This window comes from Gallus gallus, chromosome 22 (assembly GCF_016699485.2).
Source record: "Gallus gallus isolate bGalGal1 chromosome 22, bGalGal1.mat.broiler.GRCg7b, whole genome shotgun sequence".
Classification (NCBI taxonomy): Eukaryota; Metazoa; Chordata; class Aves; order Galliformes; family Phasianidae; genus Gallus; species Gallus gallus.
The window spans coordinates 2311444-2335504 of NC_052553.1; the positions used below are offsets into that span (position 1 = coordinate 2311444).

The 24061-nt window shown below is 52.6% G+C and overlaps 1 protein-coding gene across 4 annotated transcripts in view; it reads right to left on the bottom strand.

The window, feature by feature from the left end:
- LOC112530177 overlaps window positions 1–14859 on the bottom strand; it is a 23905-nt gene extending 9046 nt beyond the window's left edge. Inside the window, exons 1-3 of one of the 4 annotated variants that reach the window (XM_040651524.1) lie at window positions 13932–14859; window positions 9324–9453; window positions 5900–6843 (exon numbers count right to left, since the gene is read on the bottom strand). In XM_040651524.1, coding sequence (XP_040507458.1) covers window positions 6502–6843; window positions 9324–9453; window positions 13932–13951 — 492 coding nt within the window. In that variant the 5' untranslated portion in view covers window positions 13952–14859 and the 3' untranslated portion in view covers window positions 5900–6501. Of the gene's footprint in view, window positions 1–5899; window positions 9454–13931 lie in introns of those variants that run through there. The other 3 variants (XR_005841537.1, XM_040651523.1, XR_005841536.1) reach the window with 3 other exon arrangements.
- Between the last annotated feature and the right edge of the window lie 9202 nt (window positions 14860–24061).

The window sequence follows — 24061 nt, forward strand, 5'->3', positions numbered from 1 at the left end:
CAGCGCTCAGAGCATTTTTCTGCAGCAGTGAGCACAAACTGGGCCAGGTGCTTGCAAAGAGCTTCCAGGAGCACCCAGCAAACCAAGGAAGGAGCTACAACACGTGCAGCTGAGGTCCCTCCTATTGCACTTCCCAGCAGCAGAAGTGCTCTGGGTCCTGCAGAGCTTCCTGCACTTCTGTGTTCCTCGTGTCCCACCCTCCTTTGGAGCTGTTTTCTTCTGAATGTACAACCACAGAAACACACGGTGCACAAAGTTGATGAAGCTTGGTTAATTTTCTAATAGGCAGCAGTGATGGATGGAAGCCGTGCTGTCTTCCAGCTCAACTTAAAAGTCAAACAAAAATAATCATGCTGATGGAAAAATATCATTCTTCCAGTAAAGGCAGATAATATATGATCTGTTCTATCTGCCAAGTGCCCGTCCCTGGTAGCGTTCCCATGCACTTCAGCAGGGGCAGAGTTCAGCACACACTATGCACTCCCATCCACCATATGCTGGGGCTTCAGTGTAAACAACCCGTGGAGCTTTTTCAACATCTGCATCATTTCTAATACAATTCCCACACCAAGAGCTGTGCTGCAATGGAGGCAAAGGCGGCCTGCAGCAGGGACTGCGGCGTGTGGGATTCAGGGAGCACCTCCTACAGGTTGCAATCAGCAAACTGCGTTTGCATTGCATGGATCCTGCAAACCATGAATTGCGAAGTGTGCCCGGGGAGACTGCAGCTTTCTGCAGGGCTGCTGTGCTGCTGAGAGCTCTGCAAAGGGCAACAGACCCAGAATTCAGGTGGGATCCAGCTCAGCACAGGGCTGTTCGGCGGCGCTGCGCTTTAGTTTCGCTGCGATGCCGCTGTGCCATGCCCCAGGTAAATCATCTCTAATCCGATTTGCTGAGCTCAGCTGCCTTCGCAGCAGGATGAGGGATGGCAGGACAAGCCCAGCAGGTTATTTCTGCCATACTTCTTCCATCGCTCCATACCCACAGCAAATGACACCTATATATCTTGGCAGCAAAATGAAGCGTGGTGGGGACGAGTTTTCCTCCTCGCCACCAAAACCTCGCAGCCAGCGTACCAACACTGCCCACCCCATCCTCAGCTCCATGCAGGTTCCACATGCAGCCCCAGGCAGTCAAATGCTGCATTGAAGGGCCGAGTGATGGAGAGGGGACCGCTCGCAGCCACCATCATCGCTTCAAACAAACAGGCTGAGAGCTTAATGATTTCAAGGTAAAGCGCTTTTATTAAGACAACACAGGGAACTTTTTTCAACCACAGCTGACATCACTATAATAAATCACCATCGTGTCTTGTGGGATTGAAAAAGCCAAAATACTGTCAGAACTGATTTTTCTGGCTACTCATGCCTCCAGAACAAACCATGTGTTTTTAATCAACAAATCTTTGTTTTGCATTTCTAAGACCCCAGCACTCTTTAAATAGTTAGCATTTACCAGAGGGATATTTTAAATTCAGCACACTGCTTCCTTACTGGAGAGATTAGGAAACAGGACACCACATTACAGACTTACCGGGCTTGTCCAGGGCTTTTGGAAATTTGTTTTTGTTATATTTATGCAGTACAGAGAGGGGCTTTCCCATACTTGTTTCTAGCTTCCTTCAGCCATTTCTCTCCCCTAAATGAGGGCGTTCTCTGTTTGCAGTGAGCTGCACGTTGCAGAGTGTTGCTCCTCATCCTTTGCCTGCAAAGGATGTGGGCACAGAGCATCCCGGTGCCACCCTTGCGCTCAGGTGTCTGTGCAGTGATGGGGTCTGGGAGGGTCTGGGGGGTCCTGCTGCACTCTCAAGGTCAGGCTGAAACCGGAGCCGCAGGGATCCCCTTTCTCACCCTGCTGGACCCCCTCCTACACTGCCGGCTTGGCACAAATGTCAGTGCTGAGAATAACCCCGGGCCCATGCCAGGCACGAAGATGCCAGTGCCAATCAGCTGCGTCCAGCAAGGGGTGGGTGAGCAGAGCTCAGGACAGGAGATGGACGCTGCACTGCACCCTCTACACCGCACAGCTGCTTTGGTGTGGGAAAGGCAGAGTGACACCATGGAGGAGACCCCACAGGCAGTGGGATGGGGCGGAACCCCCCACGGTCTGAGGGGGTGCGGGGGCCCTCAGGCTCAAGGTCAGAACTTCTCTCAGGGCGATCCGTGCTGACCCTGGGCTGAGCACCCCCCCATCCCCAGACCCCCCTCAGCCACATGAAAGCAGCCGGGAGCACGCAGCCATGCGCTGCACTGCTCACCCCCGAGATCAAAGCCCGCGCCGGGGGCCGGAGCATGTGAGGGGCAGGTGTCCATCCCCCCACGGGCCACCATTCATCACACGCTGCGTCCCACAAGGAGATCAAACCCGGCCTCCCGCGGCTGTTGGTTAAAGCCCGCCTTCCAGTTACCCTAATTAAAGTTTTCTCCCGGCTGACTGCCGTCCCGTGAGCGCTTCTTTCACTCCCCGAAACAAAGGCTGCAGTGAGGAGCCCTCATCCGATGCCAGGGCCGCTCCGTTCACCTCCTTTTGAACTGGGACACTCCGCTGGAAAGTGGCGTTTCCAATCTGGGAGAAGCCATGGAGCCCCGTGCAGGGCTGGCATCGTGCTGAGGGCATCGAGGGAAGGATTTTCCCCAGCCAAGATCTGCTCTGGGACACTTCAGGGCTTTGCAAAGGAAATCCGAGCAAGAACCAAACCGCTTCAGCACCCAAAACCAGGAGTCTAAATGCAAGCTCTGTGCAAGCCACATGGTGAAGAAGTAAGGTTTGCACCAAAGTCCATGCCCTGGGGCTGGGCTCTGCAGGAACCCAGCAGAACCCAGCAGAACCCAGCAGAACCCAGCAGACGTGTTCTGGTCTTGGCCCTGCATTACAAATAACAGCTGCAAAGTTTGTTCCCCACAGCACGCAGAGGGAAGCAGGCAGATAAAGGTCTGCACGACCCGCTGCTGGGGGAGATGGTATCTAAATAGGATTTTTGTTTAAAACCCAAGATAATAGCGATAACGCTAATAATAATAATAATCCTAATAATCCCTCTTTTCAGGTTACTTCAAAGCCCAAATCTTATCCTAAAGAAGAAAATTATTCTAAGCCTCAGAGAATGCATTGAAAATTAATATTGATTATTAGGAATAATCATCCTACAAGGAATGGCACTGCAGTGCCTGGGGAGGGGGTTCCTCCAGGGCCGGGCAATAATCACACTACTCCTATTGAGCTGTGCCCAGAGTGAGTTAACCCCCTCTGTGCCAGCTGTGCCCGAGGTGCTGCAGTGCCTGGTTCACAGCCCCACACAATGCACTGCTATGCCACTTAGTGCCACACAAAGCAACGCTGAAAGGGCTTTCAGAACTCACCATGTTGAGGCAGAAGTCTATGGAAGATGTTTAATACTAATTCTATTAGGCATCTGAGTTAATGAATCACAACTGTAAGAAATCATGATAATCCAGCAGGCATTAGTGACAGATTAGCTTCAAAGCTACCATAAAAGTGCCATAATGCTTACCTAGCAGCGTGATTAATGCCGGCAATACATAATGTCATTATGAGGAATGGAGCGGCGTGGCGGCAGCTGACAGCCCCTTTGCTCTGGCCATGGCCAAAGCAGTGCAGTGCTGATGGATCCCCACAGGATGGGTGTTGCTGGGGTGCTGAGCTCACAGCCAGAACGTCCTCCTAAGCTGGGATGCAACCAGAGCTCAGGACCCATTGCTCCCAAGGATCCCAGTAGGAGCTCCTTGCCCAGCCCATGGACACCAAGGCACAGCACCACGCATGACAGCAGAGGTGAGGGTGGAACAAGTTGCTATTGAATGGAACTAGATGGCTCATTATGGCTTTTAAGGATTGTTTTTCTACATCTTTATTGCTCAGGTTTGCTTAATTCTGGAGTGGATGCCTGCCAAATTGTCTATCAAATTACCTACTGGCAAGCAAACCAAGATCAGTTCACTTGAGTGCAGCCCTCTTCTATTTGACTTATAGCCAAGCAAAATATGGGCTTAATCAAGGGAGAAATTGGACGTGATGTTTCAATGAAAGATAGCAGAGTACTGTGTGTTCAGTGGAAACAGGTGAAGACAACGGCCTGGGACAGAGAGCAGAGGGTTGGATGCTTTGGTGCAAGGTGGGGCTGCTCCTGCAAGACATGGCACTTCTATACCCACACACACTTCAGGTGTTTACCTCTTCCTGCTGATTTACCCTCTGCAGAGCCATGCAGGTGGATGAGGTTCATGCACTGTTGCAACATCTCCATGTCCCTGGCTCATGCACGTGGCTCACGATGCTCCCTGATCAAAGCCCCCTAAGCAGAACTACAAGATGGTTGGGCTGGATGATCTCAGTAGTCTTTTCCAACCTTAATGGTTCTCTGATTCTACAAAGAGCACGGAGCTTGCTTTGGAGCAGAGCACTCTGCCTTGTTCCAGAGGTCCTCTGAGGGTTACACTTGCATTGCCCACCGCTCCTGACTTGGAGGAGCACTGGGCTTTGATTTCCACACCAATCCCAGCTCCAGAGATGCTATCTCCATTCCCAGGACGCATGGTGGTGTTTTCAAGTCCCCAGCGTCATGGGAATATGGGAGATTTCTCTTCTTTTTCCCCCCTCTTTGATCTTTAGTGGTTTCCAGCACTCATTCAAGCTCAGGAATTTGACTCCTGAAGGCTAAAAACTGGAAGGTAAATAAAAATAACCCCAAAGTTAATTATATACTTAACAAGTGATGTTTTTTTTAAGCCTGTCTCATTCCTTGTGGGGGTCTGACTCATGGCTCTGAGCACTTGCAGTTGGCAATAACGTCTTGCTATAATTTGAATTAAACCACTTGTAGCACTGCTCTGTTCTCTAATTTCATTTAGGCCCAGTGGGTGTCCTGTCTTCCTGGAATTTGTTGGCTATCTAATGAGAAGCAGCCTGGTGAACGATGTTAATGGATAAAGGCACCTCATGTGGGGGTAAGAAAGGGATGGAGGGGAGCGGGAAGGTGGTGGGGAGGAGTGTGTGGAGAAGGCCACCATGGGACCCGAGGGATGGAGACAGATGGGGAGGGGTGGGGAGGAGGAGGAGGATGGAGAGAATTGAAGAGGGATGGGAATAGATGGGGAGGAATGGGGAGAAATAGAGGGGATGGGGAGGTTGGGAAGGCAGCCGGTGCAGGAGGCTGGTTCTGTAGGGATGATTTATGCAGGCTTCTTATGCACCAAGTGTGGTTGTGTGGCCTTTGAGCCACATCCCAGGAGCCACCTCGTGTCCCCACAGCTACCTCATGTCCCCAGAGCCACCCCATGTCCCCGCAGCAGTGACCTGTTGACCCAGCGCTGAACCCGAGCCCTGCCCCACTTTCACCCCAGGGGACACAGAGGTCTGTTTGATCCTTCCCATCTGCCCAGCTTTCCCTATGAAAGGGACTGTTGGCTCCTGCAGGTGGAGCATTGCACATCCCCGGCCCCGAGCATCACCCGGTGCACCACTCCCAGCACTGATGAGCTACAGCCCTTGCTCAAAGCCAGGCGCACAACCTAGCAATGAAATGGTTCCTCTTCTGCCAAAATAAATAAAAATAAGTAAATAAATAAATGAAAAGATAAGGGGGGAATATTTCCAATGTCCTCCTCTGTCTGCAGGGATGTGCAATTCCCCACAGCGCTCTCCAGGAGAGCCATTTCCAAACCTTTGTCAACAGGTCTCAGTGGAAGGCGCCGTCGGCTCACACTACCCGTGCTACTCACTCCCCCCTGCCCACTCCCCATCCCATTCCCCATCCCATTCCCTGTCCCATTCCCCATCCCACAGACAGGGAAGGCTCCAGGCAGGAGCACGGAGCCCCAGTGCCATGTCTGCTGGACCACTGGGGGAAAGGAAGCAATATCAACGTGAACAAAAAATAAAATGTAGGAAAATGACCTTTATATACATAAAAATACATACATACACACACACACACGTATAAATACAGATTGAAAAAGAGCAAAAGGAAAAAAAAAAGCGACTTCCAAAGTCATAGGAGTTGCTGAGTTGAGTTACGGGGGCTGGGGTCGGATGATTAACAACCCTCCTGCATTTCTGCATCACAGCCATTACTCACTCCAAACCTGAGGCTTCTCAGTTACATACCCCGGCGCAGGCTGACCATTTTTTCCATTGACTGAAAACACATTCTGACTGAAAACAAACTTTCGATCCCCAAGGCTTGGCACGCCTCGGGTCCTTCACCGTATTTAATCAACGGGAAGCTAAACACTTTCAATCTGTGATGGCTCATTTGGAGAGGGAGCTCTGGGCCCTCGCTAGGTGCCAGATATAATAACTCTCCCCTTTTCTTTTCTGAGGCCTACTTTTATAATTTTGCTATTTTTCAATGTCAGACCCATCTTTTGAAGAAATTTTATTGGATTTCCTGCTAGACTTCAGCGAGGATTTTTCTTTCTTTGGCAGAAATATCAAGCAGAACAGGGGAAAAACTCAATCATAACCTTGGAACGGGGCTCATTATTAGTTAGGATTTCTTTGTCCGTGTGCACAAATGTTACTTAAGGGCCCCTGGGCGCTCCAGTCCCCCCCAGCTGCACATTTCCATAGCATCTCCCCAAAGGCTTTGGAAATCTCTGCGAAATTCCTCATGGCTTCAAGAGGGAGAAGCACAGTGGAGGGGCAGGACGGCCTCAGGGCCCTTTGCTCTGCACACGCATGGCTCAGCCCAGCACAGTGCAGAGCTCCCAGCCCAGGGAATGAGCAGGGTTTGCTGTCTCCAGGTTCTCGGGGCTCTGCAGGCTTCCCATCTTCTTTGTTGCAGTGTTTGAGGTTAAGAGGTATGCAACGGCCTCCAATAAATCGCTTGGTGTGGCGCACGACAAAACAAGAAAATGTAATTCAGATTAAAGTCACCCTCTGGCTAAAATGATAGTTTATTAAATAAACTGCAGCACTGCCAATCAACTCTGCTGGCAAGCAATGCTTTGACATTAATCTTTTTTGATGTGATTTAGGGTACACCTGGGCCTTTGTAGAGTATCTCCCATAATTTCTTTCCCATCTCTCTGGATCAAGCTGCTGTGCTTGGCTCCGTTGACAAATTCCCCAAGTAATCCCTCAAAAGATTGGAGAAATGCTCCAAACGCTCCATTAAATTTATTTTCCGTGCTTTAAGAGCCCCAAAACTATGTCCAATAAATAAGTGTTCGGCGTGATTTATGGAAATGCTGCTCTGATTTAAAGTCATAGGGGGGGAAATGCGTCCCCCCGGGGCGGGAGGAGCTGTACCCGTGCCCCACACCCAGACCCAGCTCTGAAGGTCCCCACTCAGGTTTCCTTTCCCGAAAAATTTATTGCCTTGTACTTATTGGGGGAACCATCAAAAGAGTAATTCTGGCCCTTGTTTTTGCACAGTCCTTTTGATAAATATGATACTTAGAAATATGCCTCCCACAAGACAGGAAAGCCATAGAGTTAAAATGAAGTAATCTGTCAGTAAACTTGTTGGAATCAAAGCCAAAATGAAACCTGTAAAAGCAAAAGGAGAGGGGGAAAAAGACAGCCCGTGCTCCAGAGCACTTTGGGCCAAGCAGGGAGAGGGCAGACGGGGGCTGTCCTTCCTGCAGGCAGTTCTGCATGAGTCAGGGCTGGTGCTCAAAGGGCCTCTGTTCACGTCCAGCCCTGGTATTGCTCCTGTCCCTCTAGGGGCTCCATGTATTGAGCACTGTGTGTTGAGCTGCATGCCACCAACCCCATGCCACCATCTCCTGTCCCTGGACGCAGCTGTGGGGTTTCCACCACCCTCACACTGCTCCTTTTTGGTAACATCCAATGGGATTTTCTCTGTTTGCCTGATTCCAGAGAAGTGTACCCCACGGTGTGCCGGGTTCTCCATGGCAGACCCAAAGCAGGGCACAGTGTGGGGCTGCATTCACTCCCCTTCGGATTTTCCTCCCCCTCTGGAACAAACACCACAGAACTGAAAACCTTGTGCAAAATCCAGCCCCACTGGTTCTAGGGAGGGCAGGAATTCCTCGCTCTGCTCTGACCCCACAGCTTCCAGGGCCATTCCCAAACTGGGTCACAAACCTGCCCCAGAACACAGTCCAGAGGGGCTGAGGTTGAGGGGGTCCCGACACAGGGGGAGACCCCACGTGGGGCCAGACCCTGCCCTTCCCGCTGGCATGGATGCAATTGAAAGCGAGATGTGTTGCACCACCTGTGTTTACACTGCGCAATCTGCAGTTTACTGTAATAAAACCATTTAATACTGTCATAATTTTTTTGGCAAGGGCCACACTGAGTGATACGAAGCGGAGCCACCTGACAGCAGCCTGATGGGAGTGATAGTGCAGAGGGCAGGAAGCAACATGAAGAGCCACCCCGGGACTTGCAGGGCTCTCCAAGCAGACGGAACAGAGGGAGAGGTGCACAAAGAGCCCGGTGTGCTGCCCCAAAGGCCCTTCTGTGTTCCTTGAAAACCTGTTATGCTTCTTGTTGGGGCTGGGGAGGGGAATCGGGGTCAGAGGTGCTCCTGGGGCGTGGGGTTGGGGATGCTCCCTGGGGTCTGGGTGAGGAAAGGGGAAGGCACACAGACGGGGCGAGGAAAGAAGGGAAAGGGAAGGAGAGCGGCGTGCGTGCGTGTGACTGCGGGGAGAAACAGGATTCATGGTAATTTCCTGCCAGATGCCTGAACTCCTCCAGCATGCAGACATTTCACATGTGAAATATCAAAGCGTTCCCAATAACAAATGTACTTCCTGCAGCTCCTCAGATCTGCCTCCGTGCCAGCAAGGGAGCCGGGCAGGGAACGCCGCTGCAGTGCTGGGGGTGCCGGGCTCAGCAAAAGGCTATCACCCATTTGGGAATGTTATTCCCAGGTTTGGGAATATTATCCCCCAATCTGGGAATGTTATCCCCAGTTTTGGGAACATTACCATGGGTTTGGGAAGGTTAAACCTGGGTTTAGGAACATTACACTCAGGTTTGGAAATGGCACCCTGAAGGTGACTCCCATGTATGGGGAGGTTTCAGTGGGTTTGGGAGCCCGTGTTGGCTCTGACAGCTCACACTGCCTGTGGGGGGTGCAACACACACCAATGGCCTCTTGACCCCACCAGCACGGTGCTGCCACAGCTGAACATCTCCAGGATCCAGACTGATCCCGAGCTCTGTAAACATCCTGACAGCAGCAGGGAGGAAAGCGCCCACCCCATGGAACCTCTGGGCTGGGATGGTGATGGGGACATGGGCCGCTCCATTGCAGGGCAATCCCCATACCAACCCCACAGCACAGCACAAAGTGTACCCTCCAGGGAGGGGAAGAAGGAAATGCCTCTCACCCATTTTGGCCATTTCCCTTGTGATCCATGTTGATGCCCCACCAAGTTGGTCCTCATTTGCAGCGCAGACACCATCACCCCACTTCCAATGGGACCCAATGCTGTTTCCAAGCTCTTTCTGAGCACCTTGCTGGAAGGGAAGCAGTGGAGTTCGCCTAATTGAACATTGTTGCATGGTTTTAGGATCTGAACGACTCTCCAAGCAGTCGCTGCCCTGCCAGGTGGCTGTAACTCACTCCTCGTGTTCTTTACAAGGTATTTGTAACCTTGCAGGAAATCCCTCGCTCTCATCTGCATCACTCCGTGCCAACAAACACGCAAACCCTGCAGGCTGAGAGCCACTTTGCATGGGAGAAACTCATGTAAAAAGACCCCAATCATCATAAATCAATACTAACTGTACGCTGCTTATTATTTCCTATTGTCTATCGGCCCTCGAAGTTGATATTGACTCGGCTGGAGCAAAACGTCGATAACCACAGACCTCGAAGGTCAGGGAGGATGGATAGCGGGTGAGAATCCCCTCTGAATCTCAGCGGTGGATCTTTCTTCAGGAGAGCTCCATGCAGCCCAGGGAGGGGGGGAACACATCCCCAGGGACCGCAGTGCTGGTTCCAGCGCCCGCCCGCGCCCCGTCACATCTGTCACTTCCCATTAGAGCCCGCCGGCCACATAATGCGCTTTGACTGATGTAATTGGGGCTGACACAGCAGCAAAAGGATCTCCAGAAACTTTACACCGCGCGGTTTCCTGCACCCCGCTCCCTCCGGCTCTTCGCTGGAAACCGCGCTTGGAGGCAGCGCCCGGGACTGCACTCACCAGAACTGGGGTCAGTTTCCAGCTGCTGGGTCTGGAAATGGGAACCTCACCCCGGCCACTGGCTGCAAGGCTGCAAAGCGGTGGCAGCGCACGGGGTGTGCTCTTATGGCGAGAAAACCCCACTCGCACCCTTTGCCAGGAGGGCAATTTGACCCAACATCAAAGCAGTGGTCCTAAGGAAATTCCCCCCTGAGTGGGGAACCACAAGCTTGAGGCTCCTTCCCCATCCCCACACCATCACAGAGAGGGGGCCCGGTGTGCAGGGCATCCAGGAAGCAGCTCATGCTGCAGAAGATAGGATATTGTACCCAGCACCTCTCCTGCTTCAGGGATGTGGATATCTCAGGGATGTGGGTGTCCTGGGATGAGGGTGATGATGTGTTTCTGTCATCCTTGGGCAGTTTCAGGGAGGCAGAGTGAACCACAGCCCTTATCTGCCCCCCGGGCTGATGCTTGAGCACAGCACTTGAGATAGGAGCTTCTGCAGAGCTCTTGAACTTGAATGGAACATACAGCCCTCTCATCCTTCCTGCTGTGGTTCAAGGAGAAGCAGTGACAGTGGCTCAGCCCAAGGTGCAGCCACATGGGTTTGGACCATGGTGATCTCCAGGAGATGAGAGCAGGGAAGCACCACCAGATCTGTTGTGCTCCTGGAAGGGATGGGGCTGGGGCAGCTGTCGGGTGATGCTCAGCACTGCTTTGTGGGGGATCTGGGGGCAATGCTGCTGCTACAGCCCTAATCATCATGGATCAATGTCTATGACATGCTCATGGTCTCTTTGCCAAAAAATACTTTCTCACCGCACGCATCATACATAACGAGTGCGAACATCCGGCACTTTGGGGAGATCAATAGCACCACGGTTGTAAATATCCTGGGAAATCAATGGGGGATGTAAGAGGTATTTCACCCATTTTCACTTCTAACATCTCTTTGTACTAAAAATGGTGTTTTAATAAGTGCTGGGTGGAGGCTCTCCCTGTGCACGGCCGCTGTGTTGCCCAACTGCCTCTGATTCCTGGGAGCACATCTTTCCTTCCACATGGCCTTGGTCAAACACACACTCTGCTGTATTAAAAGAGCACCAGCCTCCCAGGAAAGACTGCAGGAACCCCCTCATGGTAGCACCTTGAGTAGCTACAGAAATTGAATCCATAGCAGCTCTCAGAGAAGCATCACCCGATGGGCTCAGAGCAACTACTGGGACAGCGGGGCAAGGAGCTGCTGGAACCCCCGTCAGCACTCAAGTCTCTCATTGCCCAAGAAGACAAAGCTTCACATGGCACCACATTACAGCATAGAAAAGCTACGTGGGGGCAATGACCACCATCCAGGTCCATGGCAGCATGCAGCCCTGTGCTTCCTCCCCTGGGGGCAGGCATCCAGCTCTTGGACACCTCCAGCACAGGTGTTTTCCCATCTCTAGCTGCTGTTATGGCCATGTTTGTGGTGCTCGGAGGTGGGGGCAGGAGGCAGCCCTGGGGGCATGAAACCCCTCTGAGCAGCGTCACTCCAGCGCTGTATTCCCATCCCTACGAGCCAGCAGGACAGCTTTTATGTCCCTAAATGCGGTGTGGAGGCCAACACAGCACTAATTACAAGGCAGTGCATCCCCGTGCCCTGTGACTAAGGCAGTATGTAGAGCAAAGGTAGGAACAAACCACCAGAAGAGCAAATAAATAAAGAAGGCAGCCTTAATAATGGGGTAATTACCTGGCTTAAGTACACAATCATCTAGCATTTTGCTAAACTTTATGACACATGATGACATGTTAATAAATGAGATGTCTTACCAGCAGTAAAACAGCTGTTAGCAGCCACCTTGTATGTCTGGGTAGCCCAGAGCAAAATGAACCACCGCTCCAAATGAAAAGAAACTGGTTATTTCTGTTTGTCGAAATAGCCCGTGTAATAAATCACCATTAATGATGCTGTCACTTATCAAAGGGAAAGCTCTTGTTGCAAAAGCCTTTGAAGTCATGGCACCTATAATTTCCTACCTATAAAAAGGTGCCTTTGTGCATGTGTCATGGCTGGAGCCGCTGGGAGGGACCTGAAGTTCAGTGCTGCCCATAGCTCTGAGCTCTGAGCTGGGGGGCACCATGGGGCGGGGGGTTCCGAGGAGCACTGGGGGCACAGGGAGTCCACAGCCCAGTGCTGAGCCCTGCAGCAGGAGCTCAGCCCTCCCTGCTCTCCCATCCTCTCTGTAGACATTGCTAATGCTTGTGCAATTATCACATTATTGCAAGAATCTTCATCTGCCATCGCGTCCTGCAGAGGCGCACAGAGGCGTCTACAGCTCTCTGCCCTGCTCCTCTGCTATGCAACCACTGTGCAACAGGAACCAGGCTGAAAGCACGGCCCCTGTACAAACAGTGCCTGTCAGCAGGGATTAAACCCTCTGTCAGCACAGTGCAGGAGGCAGCGGGCACTCGAGCTAAAGGAACATCTCCTTTTAGCAGCAAGAACGCAGCCGGCACTCGTAGCCGCTGGGGAAAGAAGTAAGAGGAGATGTGATGCATGCATCGCATGCACGTGCTGCAGGGCTGGGGACAGCGGGATGGAGCTGCTGACCCCATCCCACAGCGCTCCTCCTTGGATCTTTGGGGACCGTGTCCTATGGGATGCAGCTCAGCCAGGCAGCGGGGAGCTGGGATGTATGCAGAGAGGTGTCAATGGGCTCTGCTCACGCTGCCAAGCAGGAAAGCAGCAAAGCCCAGCAAAGCACAACAGGATGCTCAGTTAAGGAAAGCATGAGGCCACGCCTACACCAACCTGTGGGCAGCTGCCATGTCCCTGCCCTCCACTCATCCCCATACAGTGTCCATACAATGCATCCTAAATGAGCAGCGAAGTCCCAGGTGAAGGGCTACAGAGGCAAAGGGGAGGGTTTGCTCCCCAGAGCGTTCCCCTATTTAAGACGAATGCGTTTCTTTTCCAGAGACCTAAGGAGGTTTTTTTTCCCTCCTTCTTGATTATTAAATGAGGCAGCTCCTGTGTCGCTTTGTCACTTCTGCCTGCTGAAGACACTTTCTCTTTTCTTCTCATCTGAGCGGCAGCACCTCACCGCCTCGTAGCATCTGCTGCAAGAAGTCGTCACCTGTCACCTCTCCCCAAATGACTTGAGAAAACAGGATAGAACAGCTATAAATAATTAAGACCCATCCGACACTGGCGCAGTGACTAAATATCAGAAGTGCTGGAGCATCACAAGCAGTGATAGCCACGTAACCTACTTTGGGAGGAAGATGCGAGCAGCAGGACCGCGTGCTGCCCTTGTGGCCAGCACTTCTCAGCTTCCATCAGGGGCCCCTGAGCAGGGCATGGCCCATCCCAGTGGCACACCGAGATGGATGTTTGCATCACCCCAAAGACACGGACAGAGCATCCCGAAGGAGCAGGAGAGGGACTTGCTATTAACATGCACGATTTCCTGATCAAATCCTACTGCTGTCTCAGAGCTTGTAAGAAGTTAACATCAAAGCCATGGAAGGGAGGGAATGGCAACTGCTGGGAGAGATGTCACATTAGTGTCTGGCTCTCCTGCAGCTCCAGCTTTGCTCGTCAAGGCTGTGGCTCCATCGCCCTGTTAGCAGGGAAGGGAAGCATCACCCATGTGCTGCAAACAGCAGGAGGACTCAGGTCCTGCACTGCTCCGGCTGCAGGGTGAGATAGGAGCTCCCCTTCGGGCCCTGCTGTAATTGTTCGTCAGGGCGTCGGTGCAGCAGAGCTTGATTAAATTCCCAAGCGAGCAACCAGGGAGATAATTAACTTTTGGAACAACTCACCTGCGAGACACAGCATCCATCACTCAAGGTCTTCTCTGCTGGAGGTGACCCCGCAGCCCAACTGGTGGGAAATATCCTTTGGGGAGTGGAAAGCGCTGATTTACCCGAATCGAAATGATCTGCAGGAGTGCTCCTGGCTCCAGCTGGCAACAAAAGCAGGGAGAGCTGCACAGCGCTGTCAGCCTGCCCGGGGACATCGGGGTCACCCATCACCAACGTGCACTTTGCACAGCACTTTCTCCATCCGTGCACACACACACACCTGATTTTAAGTAGGTTTAACCCTGACTGGGGATAAAATGAGGCTGGTTTGCTCACCCTGTTGGTGCAAACCCAATGCTGGGGGCCCCAGGACCCATCCCCCCCCCCCATGTCTAGGCCAGCCTGGAGAACTGCTTTGATTTGGAGTGCACAGAGCTGTCCCAGGGAGATTTATGGCCCCAGCGCCTTTGATGTGGGGCTCTGATAAGCATCAGGAATATTTTTGTTTCATGACAATGTCAGCCAGGGAGCACTGAGTGCAGGGGTTTATGGGCAGCAGTGCTTCCTGCAGCCCTTGAGCCTGCTGCCACATTCCTGGGGAAGGCCGGCCATGAAAATAAAATCATAAACCCCCGGAAGGCTTTATAAACACAGGGAAGCTTCTCCTTTAAGGGAGAGGAGCGGGGAGTATTTCCATTTCAATCAGGGACATCTCTGGAACAAGCCCTCAGCCAGGGCCCTGCAGAATTTGTCAGGGGATTAGCTGAGGAAAAGAGAGAGTGCAGGATTTTTCCCCTTCGCACTCACTCGGCTGTTATTCCAAATTAGGCTGTTCGCCTTCAGCTCAGAGGAGGGTAATGAAAACCAGAAGGGAGCTGCAGCAGGAGCCCGGCTGGGGGCAGGGGACAGGCAGGGCAGCAGCAAAGCACGGGCCTGCATGGAGCAGTGGGTCCCAAGCAGAGGGGAAGCAGCGCTGGTGCTGGCATACAAGAGGAGCATGGCACTGCGCGGTGCTGCATGGCAATGCACAGTGCTGCACGGCATTACATAGTGCTGCATGGCATTGCATAGCACTACATGGCATTGCAGAGCATTGCACAGCACTGCATGGCATTGCACAGCACTGTGTGACATTGCACAGCGTTGCACAGCGCTGTATGGCTTTGCACAGCATTGCACCACGTTGCCCTGCCACGCAGAGGGCCCTGCATTGCACCCACATTAGAGTCCCGCTGCAGGGAAGCTGCTGTGGCCTGGCTTTCTCCCCTTAGCAGCCTCTGCTCACTGTCAACTGCTTCCCACGTGATTTATTTGAGGTTTATGCTCCAGCCTGTAATGCAAAACCACCGAGCGCATTTCTTCCTCCTTGTAATTAAAGCCCCCGATGCCGGAGCGCACACCTGGTATAAACAACCATAAAGAAGTACATGTGCAGAGCCAGCGCTGTTTTTAGGTACTGGGAACGCAGCCTGAGAGTGGGTGCCCATCCAAGAGGCCTCAAAGCCTCTTTCCAGCCCAAATGTTTCTCACAGCCAATTTACCCCCTTCATCCACGTGCCAACACTGCGCGCTGCTGTCCCAATCCAGCACTGTCCCCCTCCAGCCCCACGGGCAGCGCATGGGAAGTGCTCACCTCCCTGCAAGCAGGAGAGCAGGACGAACAGGTTGGGCAGCTGAAAGAGAAAAAGGGAATGAGGGAACGCCTGGCAGCACCCAGCACACATCGACCCCAATCACAGCCCCACGCGGGGTCAGGAGTGGGGCAGCCCCTCTCGCCCAGCATGTCACACTGCTGAGCAGAGACCCTTTGGCTGCATCACAAACCCAGGAACTCGAAGCAATTTTAAATGAACTTTCAAAATGATGAACAAAGAGCCCTTGTCCGTGTTATCCAGCGAATAAATCACACCAAAATAATAGTTGTAATTCCCAAAAGTACACAGCGGATTGATTTTCCGATGGCATTTATCATGATAAAGCAGTGCAGCAGCATGCAGGCACGGCTCGAGCTGCAGCGGCCACCTCCCTCCATCCCTCCTGTTTATCTCCCGTCCCATCTCAGCCACATTTGCACTGTTGCACAAGAGATCTCTGCTGCTCCACCCTCTCCATCCCAGCACCAGCAGAGCCCCGCTCCATTAGGATAACACTGCTTTCAATCCCCAATCAGATGTTTAAATTATAACAGCGTGTGCCTGAGTATATATCTCCCTTTGTCAGAGCCTCGCCAGCCTCTCCTTCTCTCCTTTATTTGTCTTGCTGCTGTTGCAGCGAAAATGTATTGGCTTTGCAGTTAGTGATTACACGTCATCACATACCCAATTTATAACACCATACCCCAAAGAACAGATGTAATAAAGCCAGGCCAGGAAACAGCAATGTTATAAAACAGAGCAGTCAACTCAAAGGTCTTCGCATGTGTGCAGGGAAGAAAATATTGCAGACACTGCTTTGGGGAGGGGGGAGGCTGTGGGAGGCAGGGGTTGGCTGCAGGCGGGGGATGCAGGGTCATAGGGGGTGGGGGCACTGGGGGCTCTTAGTGCAGAAATCACTGCTGGGCTCTGCAGCCTCCATGGGAGGCTCATGGTATGGCTGGGGGGCTGTAGATAGGGGTTGGAATGGGATGCAGTGGGTTGCAGTAGGATGGGATGGGATGGGATGGGATGGGATGGGATGGGATGGGATGGGATGGGATGGGATGGGATGGGATGTTGTGGTGTGGGATGGGATGTTGTGGTGTGGGATGGGGTGGGACTGGATATGTTGGGACAGGAAGGATGAAATGGAATGGGATGGGACAAAGCAAAGTGGTATGGGATAGGATGGGATGAAATGAAATATGGGAGTGACACTGCCTTGGGGGCAGTACTTCCCTTGTCCTAATCACGCTCTGGGTTTGCAGCCCCCTTCTTTCCAGAAGGAAAGGCAAGGGCAGCGATTATCTTCAAATCTTTGATCCTCCCCTTCCCATTCATCCCCAAAGCCACCAGCTCTCAGGAGCAGTTCTCCAAAAAGGCTTACTCCGTGCAAGAATTTATCTCCTTCTATTCACCATGCAGGAGACGGGGCATCTCACAGTTGGGCTGCCTAATCTGAGCCAGAGATAGCAGAGACCCCAGAGCAAGAGCTGCGCGGGGACGGCTCCGATAACGCGGCAGCAGTGGGGTGAGCATGCAGCTCCCAGCCTCCCATTATCAAAAAGTTTTTGTTTAATAACCCAGGGTAATAAAATGCACCTCTGGAGGGCCTTGCCCTGATAAAGGAATGTAAATCAGAGATAAAAGGCTCTGAATTTCACTGACACAAAGAGAGCTCGAAGGGTGGGAGGTGGATGGAGACCTCACAGCCTCAGTCTCACACCTGGGGGTGGGGGGATGGGGGCAGCTTATGGGGCTGAAGTGGGGAAAGGAGGTTCTGAAGGGCCCAAGCAGCGTGGTGCAGCACGGAAACTGATGCGATGCCAATTCCTTCGCTTAAGAAGAGAATCACTTTGAAAGGTCAAAACTCCCATTCATAATCGGACTAAACAAAAAGCTAATTAGAGGCCTTTTATGTGCCTAAATGAGGCCGGAGAGTTCCCAGTGCTCCCAGGGGCCAGAGATGTTCAGGAGGGCTCCTGGAGAGGAGCGCGCCCTGCAGAATGCACGGAGACAACAGTACGGGAATGGCACTGCCTGGAAATGCGTGCCCAGGTTGGAGCTGGGACAGAGCTCCTGGGCACCCCATGGTAGGGACATCAGTGGGGCGGGATGTGGGGCTCAGCCCCACGCAGCAGTGCTCGGGGTTCTCCCTGCGCGGCCCCGCACTGCCACGCCAGCTGCGTCGGAGCGGTGGGTTCCCGTTGCCAAGATATGGATTTGGTTTTAATAACAGTTAGTGCAAACATTGTAAATTTACTGCTGCTAGAGAGAGTTTTTGAAAACGTCCAACTCTGGCTATAATTTTTCAATCGCAGCAGCTGTTTGTGCTCTGCTCATACCTGACACGCTGCTTTGAAATAGCAATCACTGTATTTATAAGAAGGGAAGGACTCATAAATATGTCAGGAGTGGAATATACAACGCCATATTTCACCATTTTCTATTTTAAAATTGTGAGTTATGGCTACAGAAATGTGGTCCCATTAAAGGTGATATGATGTATTTTGTGTCTTGTTCGGGAGCCCATCCATCACCCAGACAATAAAGAAAACCGCACTTACTTTTTTTCCCCGTCGTCCGTAATTTATGATGCCCAAAAAGCTGTAACCTTTTGGCAGGCTTTGCAGAAACTGCTGCACCGTTAGCAACTAAATAACCTTTTATAAGGTTTTAAATGTGTTGCTACAGTCTCGATGCACTTGCCGTATCGATCCAGAAGATCCTGCAAAAAAGGGGAAAGGAAGATGATCTATGCAGGGATCGATAGCGGCGCATGGATTGTTGAAAGATGCTCCTAATGATTTTTGCCAGCCATCATCTTTCAGTGCGCTGCTCCCCATCTTTTGGGCTTCAGTCTTTGCTTGGATTAATTAACCATGCCCAGCCCCTCTGCGTGCCAGTGCTTGGGGTGCGCTGTGGGGCACGGATTCAGCATGGAGGTGGCACCAATGGTAACATGTGGTCCCATGGTCCCCACTCTGCCATCTCCATCCCCATTTAGCGGCACCGCTGCGAGCGACCCTACAAGATGGGAAGGGATGGGCTGTGCAAAAGGATATCCAACTGGCACCCAATGGAAGGAGCACGGGCAGTCCCAGAGCCAGAGGTTCCCCTTCACTAGGGCTGCTCCATGGGTTAAACGTGAATGCCCCACACAGGTTGGAGAAGAGCTGAGTGCAGTGCAATGGCAGCGCATTGCAATCAACGTGAGGGAACAGGCAAAGCCCATAAAGCGCAGCTCACCCCTGACTGCTCGCTTTGTCATTTATGTTTTCCCCCCAAAGCAGCCACCAAATCATTATTAGCATTATAAATAAAAGGAGAGGGCAAGTTATTAAACGTAAAATATGTGGAGTCCTCCTCGAACTCTCCGCGCAGTTCATAAATATGATGGCTTAATTTCATCTGTAATCCAAACGGCTGATGAAGCATTACGCAGCTCTCTGTTAATTGAAGTTGTTAACAAAGCTGAAGAGAGAGATTATTATGTATAGACTTTTATCCTTCAGGGGTATCATCATCACAGATCATAAACGGAAATGAATCCAGCGTTCCCATGCAGCACCGCGGGATCGGTGCATAGGGCCGGGGTTTGGGGTGATGGAGGTGTGAGGGTCCCCAGGACCCCATTCCCAACTCCTCGCTGTGGTGCTGGGATTTGAGATCACCGCCATCGCTCGGGGCAATGGGAAACCCACCCCAGCTCTGCACCACGGCCACGTGCACGTGGAGCACTGAGCTCAGCGCCGCTGATTTACTGCGGGTGCGAGGTGAGCTCCGCGCAGGGCGCGATGCATCCGTCAGCTCCGCGCACAAAGGGTCACCATTATCTCAGCCCCAGCGCCCGTCCGTTCAGCACGTGGCTCCAAGTAAGAACGGCGTGACTTCCAGTTAGCGACGGGTTGTTTGTTTTATGGAGGAAGGACGTGTTAAAGGCTTCGTGGTGCAGCTGTGCCCCTGCCCATGGATGTCGGTGATTTGTTGCTCAGAGCCCGCATCCTCCGTGCACCAACAGTGTGCAGAGCCCCACTTTGCTCCCCCGCTCCTCTGCACCGCTTCCAGGTGGAGTTATGAAAACACACAATGCTGTTTCCTTCTCCTGGATCCCAGCAGCTTTTTCCATCCAGCACACGATCCAGGAAATTCTCGTCTATACCTTTGAGGAGTTACCACGATGATCTGGAATGCGTTACTTGCACACAGCAAATGCAAATTAATGTAGTCTTCACATTTCGCCGTGGCAATAAAGGGGAATGTTGACATCAGCCTGAAAGTAGAATTAGCTTTTGCATTATGTGGTGTGAGAGTGAGGTGTTGAAACCCGTGCGCGAAACTTTCCAAGTTACAGTAAAGCACTGTTCTGGCAGCGGTGCAGCAGCAGTGCCGCTCCAGCAGGCAGAGGTTTGCTGAGTGCTCCCTCTGTTCAGCTGTGCTCCGGCTGGTGCTGGGCTCGTAGGGCTCTGCCATTTTGTCTGCTCACCTCTCACGTGCTCCTTGCTTTACTGCAAGCTCATCTCCTTAAGAAGAGGGAGTCACAGCACTGTCAGGCTCTGCTTCTCTCTGACTGAGAGCCCACTCTGCTCCCAGCAGCACCGGCCCCTCCTGCCCTAATCCCTCCAACGCCGATTTCACCGCAGCACAGAGCTCCATCTCAGCCCTTTGAACCGGAGCAGATGGGGTTGCAGGGATGGATCCTGCCGGCAGCCCCCGGCCGTAACAGCTCCCACGCTGCTCTGTGCTGGTGGTAAGGGGCGAAGCTGAGAGCTGTATCGATCATTGCTGCAGTGCATGGGCACTCACCGAGCGCTTGCCAAGCGCTTCCTAAATCCTGCGGTGGACAGAAAACCTGGTGTGGAGCATCCTGGCAAAGACACCCCAGGATGCTGTGGCCCCTTGTCCTCCGGTACCCAGCGGGGACACCGGTATGCAACCCCACTACCAATGCACACTGTCCGTCCCCAGCGCACATCCTCAGTATCAGTGCACACCCTGAGCGCCCGCTGCACACCGCTGGTGCCAACATGCATGGGATGGGGAGGTGAGACTCTGCCCCATGCAGCTGTTGGGCAGTTTCCTGCAGAAGCGGCTCAGCTCCATCGCTGCCAGCAGCGCTGGGGGTGAGGTGCGGCCATTTGGCTAATTACAGCGGGAGTGTTTTCTGCAGACGTTGATGGAGAGCAGCGGCCCAGAGATCAGCAGCGAAGCTGAGCGCAGAGGGCGAGAGCGAGACACGAACAGGGACGGGCTGGCCGGGTCAAGTAGGCTCTGCTCGCCCGGCAATTATCTCCTGTCCTCCTCTCTGCTCCAAGCTTTGAGCTGAGGGGTGAATTAGCTGGTGCAATTTGAGTTAACCCCTTGTTTGCCACTGGCCTCGCAGCTGGCTGCACACACCAGGCGCATCATTAAGCACCATCATATTCCAAGTCCTTCCCATGTAACTGCTCCTTGCCTTCAGAGCAGCACTATCCTGCAGCAGGGTCTGGTTTTATCACTGCACTGAGCAGAAGTTATTGCTGCTGGATCTTGCTGCTGGTGGCTGCCTGCACAGAGCTGGTGGACAGACAGGAAGGGTTTGGAAGAGGAGCCCTGGATGTGCTGGCGTGCACAGGGACAGGTGCCGGCTGCAGGCTGCTTGGGGAACACTTTTCTTCATAAAGAGCTGTTTTGTTTCATGGCCATGAAGGCCACCGTGCTGTTGTTCAGCGTGCAGCATATGAAACAGGTCGTTCTGGGGAGACCCCCGGGAAGGAGCAGAGCGCGGTCACAGCTGAGCAGAGCAGCACAGCCACAGGACCACCAGCAGCACAGGGTCCTTTGCCATGCACAGCAGTGCTGGGTGCTGCAGGGAGGGCAGGGATTTGTGCTGTGGCCTCTCAGCCCCACAGCTCCCACTTCAGACTGGGGTGGGGGGAGCGGAGGAGCGCCTCATTGCCTTCAAATGGAGACCCATTGCCTTCACGTGGAGTCAGAGCTGCAGGACAATTTGGGCTGTAAATGAGGGAGAAGGGAAAACAAATGATGCCAGCAGCAGGTGAAGGAAGGGTAGGAGCATTATGTATAATATTAAATTTAATGCTATTCCATTTTCCATCTCAGTTATTAAATTAACTGAGGGCTATGCTTGCACTTAAAAGATTCCTGTCATATTTTATGCAGAAGATGATCTCAGAGTAATTCGTGCTAGAAATATGTCATGTTAAATTACGGATACCAATAAACCTTACTTAAACTCAGCATTGATCATGGGTGGGAGGCAATCCCTGGGGCCGGGCTCCCCTGGGCACCCCTGGCACAGAGCTGGGTGCCACTGTCAGTGTGGGGTGCGTGGGTGTCACCAGATGTGGGGACAGGAGAGGTGCTGGGGTCTGACAGGTGGCAGTGAGGGTGATGGGAACCCACCGGTTGTGATACCACTTATCAGCAGGAGATGCCACGTCCCATATCAAAGCAGTCTGCCTCTTGTTCGGTCTCACCTCGTGCTCATGCCTCTGGGACCAGCTCCACAGCCATGGGCAGCTCCAGCACACAGCAAAGCCCGGCTGCACTCTCCCATGTGCCTGCCCCACTCCGTGCTCTCATGTGATCCGATGATTTTTCTCTCCCAAAACAGCCCTTGCCTCTGTGTGGGGAAATCACAAGCTCCGGCTGCCCTGGGGCAGCGCATGGAGTTGGGCTGCTGCCTGCCCTGAATGGGCCACTTGTTCTCTGCAGCCCTGTGCAGTGCCCAGCTCAGCTGTCTGCTCCGGAGCCCTGGATGCTCCCCAGTGCTGTCCTGATGGGATAACACCGGGGCTTGAGCCCCCCACGGGAACACGTGGCCAGGTTAGCATCACTCCTGCTAACCCAGACCCAGGGCAGAGCCACTTGGGTTCTTCCAGTGTGTGAGTTACCAAGAGGTGAACCCCTGCTCCATGCAACCTGCGCAGTGCTCCATGCACGCTCCATGAGCATGTCTGCTGAAAATACCTGTCCTATTTTGGATGGGATGGGGTTGACGTCCTTCCTAGCAGCTGCTGTGATGCTGCTGTGACCCTCTGCATGCACGAACTCATGGCTGTAGTGCACCATCCTCACTGACAACACCTTCCCAGAGCCACCAGGAGCCACGATGGGGCTGCTCCCATTATCCCAGCAGCCAGATGGGTGCTGGTGCTGCTGGTCCAGTGCTCAGAGCATCCCTGGTGCCAATGCAGCACCACTCCACGCTGCACATTATACAGCCCTGCTGGGACCCCCAACCTGCACCCCACGACCCCCGGCGCCGGGCGGTAATTGGGCACAGCAGCACGTGCTGCAGGGCTGCTTTAATCCTGCTCCAGGTGGCTGCAATCCAGTGCAGGATTTACAGTGCCCTGACCCTGAGCTGTCAAGAAGGAACAGCCAGATTAATGGGGTGGGTGGGTTCGTGCAATAATCGTTTGTTTGATGTGACAAGCCTGATAGGCGTTGATTTACTTACAGACTGATAGGCTTTTAATTGAGCACCTCCGTCCCAGTCACATCAAAGGCAGAGGTTGACAAGGGGCCCCTTTTACCAAAAGCTCCCTGTGACTGACAGAGCCTGGATGCTAATTCTCCCAGGGAGGGGTTCCCTCTTTTTCTCTTCCTTTTTTTTTCTCAGGATCGGCCAGGCCAGGCACAGAGAAAGCCCTTCCCTTGTAGGGGGTATGGAATGGGAATGGAAGCAGGGATGGGGAGAGTGGGGATGGGAATGAGGATGGAAATGGGGCTGGGGATGGAAATGGGGGTGGGATGGGGATGGAAATGAGGCTGGGGATGGAAATAGGGATGGGATGGGGATGGAAATGGGGATGGGGATGGTGATAGGATGAGGTACATGAAGGGTGCCAGCATTGCCCATTGGACTTTGCAGGGAGCCCTCGCCCATCCCAAGCTCTTGCTCCTCCTGTACCAGAGAGTGGATAAAAGGCACCTGAAGTGGTGGAGAGGCAGAGGCCAAGTTGTGCTTTCCCCATTCACCAGCACAGCTGCTCCACCTGAGCAGGTAGGAGAGCTCATGGGATGCAGTCACAGCACTGAGAATTTGACGTGCTCTGGAACACACCCTGCTCACCTCTAACAGGAAAACAACCCAACCCTGCGTCCCTCCGACAGTTTGTGAAGGACTTACAGGAGATCCCCATCCAGAAAAGGGGGAATTGAGGAAAGTGGGTCTCAATCACAGCTCTTCACTGTGGCCCACAGTGCGCAGAGCCTTTGGGCTGGATTAGCTGTGTGTATTTATGTCTGAAAGCCTGGTGTGTTTCTCAGCATCTAAATATAAATTATTTTTACTGTATCAATGATTAAATATTTTTCTTTGAGATCACAGCGGCCAAAAAAATAAATGTTTCTGAAAAGGCATTCAAAAAATTTAAAGGAAAAAAATCCCTCTGAGAAACCCTTTTGTCATTTGCAACCAATAAAAATGCCTATTGTTATGAAGGGCTCATAAATAATCTGATTTTGGCATGCTTTAATACCGTACAGAAAATGAATAAATTAAAC